The 8422-nt window shown below is 34.8% G+C and overlaps 1 protein-coding gene across 1 annotated transcript in view; it reads left to right on the forward strand.

Annotated features, from left to right (window-relative positions):
• The window catches only part of FNIP1 (folliculin interacting protein 1), a 71267-nt gene that overhangs the window by 4773 nt on the left and 58072 nt on the right, over positions 1–8422 (forward strand). The window contains exons 3-5 of the mRNA XM_015560928.1: positions 2888–3022; positions 5385–5485; positions 5757–5831. Coding sequence (XP_015416414.1) covers positions 2888–3022; positions 5385–5485; positions 5757–5831 — 311 coding nt within the window. The remainder of the gene's footprint in view (positions 1–2887; positions 3023–5384; positions 5486–5756; positions 5832–8422) is intronic.

Raw genomic sequence — 8422 nt, forward strand, 5'->3', positions numbered from 1 at the left:
AGGTAAGCAAATGTCCTAGGAACTGTATCAGTGAAGAAATTGCTTCGGCATATGTCTGAGATTTTGCTGCCTTTGGATTCTTCTAGAATTTTTATGGTTCCCCGTCTTACACTTAAGTCCTTTATCCATTTTGAGTTTATTTTTGTGTATGGTGTAAGTTGGAGGTATAGTTTCATTTTTTTGCATGTATTTGTCCAATTTTCCCAGCATCATTTATTGAAGAGACTGGCTTGACTCCATTGTATGCTCTTGCCTCCTTTGTCAAATATTAATTGAACATAATGGCTAGGGTTGATTTCTGGGTTCTCTGTTCTGTTCCATTGGTCTGTATGTCTGTTCTTGTGCCAGCACCAGGCAGTTTTGAAGACAGTGACTTTTTAATATAGCTTGATATATCTGGTTTTGTGATCCTTCCAACTTTGTTCTTCTTTCTCAAGATTGCTGCAGCTATTCGAGGTCTTTTTTTATTCCAGATGAATTTTTGGAGAGTTTGTTCTAGATCTTTGAAATATGCCGTTGGTATTGTAATATTATTATTTTTTAAGAATATATTTGAAGCATATGTTTCATCATATATATATATATATTTGTCTAATTATTTGTTATGTGTCTCTTTTTCCACTTAGATTGTTAGTTCTATGAGGAAAAGAACTGGGTCTATTTTATTCATTTCTGTTCCCTAATGCTCAGTACACATACTACTCAAATGCTTTTGTTAACAAATAAAATGGTAGTTTGTAATAGTAGATCTGTCAGGCCAACTGATTTTGACTCTAAGGTATATTACAGAGTCACTAGCTCTTGTAATCTTGGTGAGTGACTTAACCTGGACTTCAGGTTTCTCATCAGTAAAATTGGGTTGTAATATCTACCATATTGAGTATTATAAAAAATATACTTAAGGTCTAGCATTTTATGGGTGATCAATAAGTAGCAAAGTTATTACGATGTGGCCAAGAATATCAATACTAAAAATACCAATATTTTTAGTGAGTTTTTAAATGAAATACTATAAATGAAAATATCTAGTGACGTTCCTGATTCCAGAGTAGGCATTCAGTTATGTTAGCCTTGACTTTAACTTTTTTCTAATAACATAACTACAAATCAGTAAGCATATGCTCGGTCTAGACATTGTATAGGACACTTTATATATTTATTTGTGTACAAATATGTAATGAGAGACACACAGACACATATATACCCCTTAAAGTATTACAAATAATCTAGTCATTAGGTAGGGCTTTTCTCCCAATTAAAGACATAAGGCTTAGAGAGGTCAAGTAACTTGTCCAAGGAACCAGGATTTAAATGTCATCTATTTAGTTTTAAAGCCCTTGTTTTTGTTTTACCACGCTCTCTCTTTACATTTTTGATTAGAGATTATTTGGAATTACTAGATGCTCTCTTTTACAACGCCATTGGTCTTCCAAAAATTGTGATGTCAGTCACATTACTTCTTTTTTTTTTTTTACTTTCCCCCCCCTTTATTGATTAAAATATTACAAATGTGTCCTTATCCCCACAATGTCCCCTCACTCCCCTTCTGAAAACCTTTGGAGGTCTGTTTTATGGGAGAGTGGACATTCTGGTGACTATGATAAAGCACTGGAATGCTTTTAGGAGTATCACAGACCTTGGTGAGGTGCAGCTTTGATGGTTCTGAGTGAAAATTCAAGAACCTGTTGGAGCCTAGAAATAGAAGTAGAAATAGAAATAGAAATAGAAATAGAAATAGAAATACATTCTTCCATACTTGACTACAAAACCTTTTGATCCTAAAGTTAGATTTTATTAAAAATTCAATTGTTCAATACATTTATATTTCAAAAGATTAAGTTTATATGTATGTACATATAGTGAAATATACAGCTCTCATTTACATGTTTTCTTCCACCTCTGCATCACTTCCCAGAAGTATTTTTTCTATAAAATATGTTACTTATGTTCACCTTTAGTAGTTGTATTATGTTTGATTTAATAAGTATTTTTAAATTTTTTTAGAAAATAATGTAGATATAGCTCACATACAAAAGACCTTTGCAGTTCTCAATAATTTTGAAGCGCATAAAGGGGTTTTGAGGCCAAATAATTTGAAAATTGCTATAGTATATTTGTTAAGTCACTAGTAATGAATATTGTCTAGCCCATAGTAATATAGAAAAATCCCCATCTATAATAATCTATAATAATAGAAGCATAATATGCAAATAGACCGAACAACCAAACAGCAGAATGACCCTCCAGATGACCATGCTATGACACCCACTGGCGCCAGGCCGGCCAAGGTGGGTGCAATGCGATTGGTTGGGGGCCTGGCCATCGCCCCATGATCTCCCTGCACGGGGAGGCCCAGGCCACCAGCTGGCAGGGTGATTGACCAATTGGGGCGGGGGGAGGGGACTCCATGATTGCCCCGAAGAGGGTGACCCAGGCCACTGGCTGGCAGGCTGCAGTGGGTGGGCGGGGCCTCCCTCTGCTGGGACGAGGCATCAAGGAGCCCCGGCTGGGTGGGCAGGGCTGACCTCTTTTGGGTGATCAATCGTGGTGCTCCTGGACTGTGAGAGGACACAGGCCAGGCTGAGGGATCCGCACTCCCTCCCCCCACCCCCGAGTGCATGAATTTCGTGCACCCGACTTCTAGTGATTTAATAACGTTGTTGAGAAAAGTAAGATACAACTCCACAAGTAATTATAGTTAATGACATAAAGAAAAGTAAACAGTATTGGAGAGAATATGGTAAAATGCAAATAGTCATTACATTAAGGTTATAGTATTTTGAATTATTTCATGTTTGGATTTGCAAAGGTTTTTATGCTATAATTAGATTCATGTATGGTTAAAAATCAGTTAAAATATAAATGGGGATAATATCTATAATTTCAGAAACTCTGTAGTGATGCTCAAGTTAAAGTGTTTGGGAAATGCTGCCAACTGAAACCTGGAGGAGACAGTTCTTCTTCTTTGGATAGTTCTATTACTTCATCTTCTGATGTAAAAGAACAGTGTCCTAAGTACCAGGTAAGATCACTGATGTCATTTATTCATTCATAAATACTTTTGAGTACCTACAATATGTTGTGCACTATTCTAGGGACTGGGATATAACATGGACTAGTTTTACCCTCCTGAAGCTTACCTTATTGTTGGGGAAGCAGATAATTAAACAAGTAAGTTTATGTACTTAGATAAATCTTAGAGTAGGGCAAGTACAGAGAACTATAGGCATAGGCAGCAGGGGTATTTTCTTTATCCTTTATTTTCCACTTCAGCATTTTTTGGGCTGAAAAATAATTTCTTATTTTATATACTTTTTAATTATTAAAATATGAAGATAAATATAAAATAATTATACAGTTCAGCTATAGTATGAAATTAAAGTATGATTTGAAGTATATACAATTAGAAATGTGCATTTTTTATTTTTGAAAACTATTATGACACTTAAAAATACAGAATTTGCCCTAGCCAGTTTAGCTTAGTGGATAGAATGTCAGCCTGCAGACCAAAGGGTCCCAGGTTCGATTCTGGTCAAGGGCATGTACTTTGGTTGCAGATTCCTCCCCGGCCTGGGCCCTGGTTGGGACTTGTGCAGGAAGCAACCAATCAGTGTGTTTCTATCACATAGATGTTTCTCTCTGTGTTCTCCTCTCTCTTCCACTCTCCCTAAAAATCCATAGAAAAATATCCTCGAGTGAGGATTAGCAAACAGAATTAAACAAATAAGTAACTACGTAGGAACTTCTCTATGAACTTGATATATTTTACATAAGATCAGTATTTGGTATCATACTAAGCAAATGTGAATTTATTTGTGTCAGCCAAGCTTGCATGAATGAGTGACAAGTATTTTATATTTAGGGGTACCAAAATGGAATACTGGGCTTTTTAGTTGTTTGTAATTAGATAATTATGTTTGGATGGAAACTGGCCCTTATACCAAATCAATGTGACAGAATTATATGAAGAACTCTGAAGTTATTAAAGTTCAGATATTAGGAGGTACTACATAGTTCCTCCTGTCCTCCCATATTCCTTCTTCACCTTTAGCAGAATACCTTAACAATTTCCTAATAGTGCTGTGCTATAAATACATCTTCATATGTATGCTAATCTGGACATTTTCTAATTTGACCATTTGTGCAAACTTGCCTTTCTGATATTATGCAGTGAAAAATGAATTTTAGCGAATGGATTCAGATTTTAGAAACCTTAAAGTAGTGAATGATTGTTAAGAATTTTTTTAAAACTTCAAATTCTTGATTTTTCCACAATATAATGGTTTTAGTAAAATTTGTGAATAATCATCATTTATTGTATTATTTATGTCATCTTCCTCATTGTGTTATTATATAAATCAGTTAGGAATTGGGTTGGGACACCCTCTATAACAGCGACTTAAGCAAATTAAGGATTTTTTTCCTTACATGACAAGAAGTATGGTATATATGGGTTTCAAGATAACGAAGACTCCCTTTCTGCCTAGACAGAATTAATGTGTACTTGTTGCCTTGTTGTTCTAATGTGGCATCTCCGTCTCCAGTGACTTCCATTTTTATCTCATTGACCAGGCCTGTAAGTGGATAGTTCTGAAAGCTGCTGCTCTAGCCCTTAGTCTCACCCATTGAATATAGAAACCAACCTTAAATCTCCTATTTATAGAGGCAGCTCTGAAATGCATTTGTTTGTTTTTTTCAGGGCACAAGCTGCCCTGAAACAAATAGCACTTCAAAATATAAGGAATAGATATTTGATAGTTAATTAGTGATATTTGCCATAGTATCTAAATAATGACCAAATGGATGAGTTCAGTTTTTAGCTTTTTTCTGACTCCTATGAAGACAGTTAAAGAAAAATGGAAAGGAATAAGTTTTTGATCAGTTCTTCGAAAACAGGACATTTTAATGTTTCAAATAAGTCCTTTAAAAAAAAATAGACACAATCACCCCATTTATGAATGCCTATTTTTGTAGGAGTGGTAAAAGTTATTCTACAAGTTCTATGAATTCCAGTTTTTATAACTTCTCCTGGAGAAACATTGCATATGCATAAGATATGGTTATTCATGCTCATTTGAGCATTATTTGTAATAGCAAAAATCTAGAAATGACCTAAATACCCATCAGTAAAGGGAGCTGACTTGATAAATGTTGGTATTTTCATGCAGTAGAATGCTGTGCAGCTCTTAAAAGAAATCCATGTACAGCGATATGGTTAGATCTATAAGACATTGTGAAATGAAGAAAATCAAGCTGCACAACAGCATAGAATCACTTAAAAACCATTATGTAGAACTATAGCAAAGGAATTTTTAATAAAAATATTTGAAATAGTCATAAGGTTTTAAATCTTACAATTTTATTAATGTATGGTTATTGTTTAGGGCTCTCGGTGCTCTTCTGATGCCAATATGCTTGGAGAGATGATGTTTGGCTCAGTAGCAATGAGCTACAAAGGATCCACCTTAAAAATTCATCAGATTCGGTAAGGGATTTTCTGATTTTTTTTCTTAATGAATCCATTTAGAATAGTTAATAGTTTTTAAGATAAATGAATTTTCATATAGTCTTCACTCAGATTGAGAATGTCAGATTTCTCAATTTATAATTTTCTGTAGGTTTAATTCTGCTTCATGGCTGTTGTGACTGCTGTGAAATCTCTCTGAGTTACACATTTTTTATTTATAATAAATTGAGAAGGTTCTTGTGTTCTAGTTTTGATGTCTCTGTGTTCCTCTCTCTTTTTTTTTTCCTAGTTCTCCTCCACAGCTTATGCTTAGCAAAGTTTTTACTGCAAGGACTGGCAGCAGCATCTGTGGGAGTCTTAATACGTAAGTGGTTATGGATACAGGGAGAAATGAATTATTTAAGGTGTGCAGTGTATGAAACTAACAGACTGCTCCCTTAAGTTTGAAAGTTTATGGAAACCAGATTTCCCCCCCAGCTATGACAGACATAAAACATTGTGTAAATTTAAGGTATATATGGTGTTGATTTGATACATTTACATTACAAAATGGATACCATCGTAGCACTAACACTTTTATCCTATCACATACTTGCATTTATTTTTTTGTGGTAAGGACATTAAAGATGTACTCTCCTAGCAACTTTTAAGTATATAATACAGTATTATTAGCTATAATCTGCATGCTTTACAAAGTGAGGCAAAAGTAGGTTTAATATAATTATTAGTATGGAAAATAATACACTAATTAATAAATAATAATACAAGAATAAACTCCACTTCCCATACTCACAACTATAAACCAATTTTTGCCATGCCCCGTAAATGTGAGTTTTTTCTTGGCTCTCAATTCTGTTCCATTGTTCTATGTGTCTATTTTTATGCTAGTACCATACTGTTGATTACTGTACTGTAGCTTTGTAGTCTAGTTGGAAATTAGGAAGTGTGATGCTTATAGCTGTGTTCCTCTCAAGATTGTTTTGGGTATTCAGGGTCTTTTGTGGCTCTATACAACTTTTTAAAAAAGTTTTTTAAATTGATTTCAGAGAGAAAGGGAAAGGGAGAGAGGGATAAAAACATCAATGATGAGAGAGAATCATTGATGGGCTGCCCCCATTGGAGATGGAACCCCACAACCCAGGCATGTGCCCTGACTGGGAATCGAATTGTGACGACCTCGTTCATGGGTTGATGCTCAACCACTTAGCCACACAGGCCAGGCTCTGCAAATTTTAAGTTTTTTTAAAAATTTTATTTCTGTGAAAAATGCCACTGGAATTTTGTTAGGGGTTGCATTGAATCTATAGATGGCTTTGGATAATAGGGACATTTTAGCAATGTTCATTCTTCTGATTCATGAACATGGGGTATTTTTCCATTTGTTTGTGTCACCTTCAGTTTCTTTCAAGAAAGGCTTGTAGTTTTCATTGTAGAGATCATTTACCTCCTTTCTTAAATTTCTTCCTATTTGATTGTTTTTGATGCTGTTGTGTTGTTTTGAAGCAGAGTGACTTTTCAAAGTGTTTATTTTATATTATTTTTTTCCATCACCATTTGTCCCCTCTATGCTCTCTTCCACCTCCACCCCTGCAATCACACAATCGCCTCTCTCTTTCTTTCCAAATTAGTCTAGTGAAAGACTTGTCAACTTTGTGTATCTCTTCCGAAAACCAGCTCTTAGTTTTATTGATATTTTCTATTATTTTTCTGGTCTCTTTTATTTATTTCCCCTCTGATTTTCATTAATAACAGGTGCTTGAATAACGTCATTTTGGTCAATGTTGTTTTACTATAACATTGATGAGATTCTGTAAGAACCGAACTCTTGTTTCTATTAGCCTGTGTGGTAAAATTGGTTTCATTATAAATCATTTTGCTTAAATAAAGTTGCAGAACTTATTGAAGTTAAGTGGATACTTACTCTGTTTCCTTACTTTTGATAACTTTTGGACATAATTTGTTATTTTCTAGTTCCTTGAGGTGTACAGTGAAATTGTTTGAGATCTTTCTTGCTTTTTAATGTAGACATTTTTTTTGCTATAAACTTTCCTCTTAGAACTGCTTTTGCATCATCCCATGTTTTGATATGCATACTTTCATATTCATTTGTTTCAAGATATTTCTTGATATTCTTTTGTATTTCTTCTGTGATACATTGGTTGTTTAGGAGCATTTTTTAAAATCTCCACATATTTGTGAATTTTCCAGCTTTCAGTCTATTTTTTATTTCCAGTTTTCATCTAAGGTCAGAAAAGATACTTGGTGTGATATCAGTCTTCTAAAATTGGCTGAGACGTGTTTTGTGACTTATCATGTGACCTGTTCTGGAGAGTGTTTCGTGTGTGCTTGACAAGAACGTGTTTTCCACTGCTATTGAATGGAATATGCTGTATGTGTCTGTTAGTGCCATTTAGTCTAGAGCATGGTTCAGGTCTGTATTTCTTGTTGGTTTTCTGTCTGGATCATCTATCCAGTATTGAGAGTAAGGTATTGAAATCCTCTATTGCATTGTTGTCTATTTCTTCCTTTGGATCTGATTGTATTTGCTTAATATGTTTAGATATTCTCATGTTATGATAGCTATATCTTCTTGATAAATTGACTCCTTTTTGTATGACAATCTTTGTTTCTTTTTACCGTTTTTTGGTAAACAAAAACATTTTGTTTTGTTTGACATAAATACAGCTACCCCTGCTCTCTTTTGGTTCCCACTTGCATAGAATATCTTTTTCTACCCCACCACCTTGAGCCTATGTGTGTCCCTACAGCTGAAGTGAATCTCTTGTAGGCAGCATATTGTTTGTTTTTTTTTAATTAAATCTTTATTGTTCAGATTATTACATTTGTTCCTCTTTTTCCCCCCCATAATTCCCCTCCTCCCAGTTCCCACCCCACCCTCCGTCCTCACTCCCCACCCACTGTCCTCATCCATAGGTGCACGAGTTTTTTCCAGTG

The sequence above is a fragment of the Myotis davidii genome, unplaced genomic scaffold, assembly GCF_000327345.1.
Source record: "Myotis davidii unplaced genomic scaffold, ASM32734v1 scaffold456, whole genome shotgun sequence".
NCBI classification, from domain to species: Eukaryota; Metazoa; Chordata; class Mammalia; order Chiroptera; family Vespertilionidae; genus Myotis; species Myotis davidii.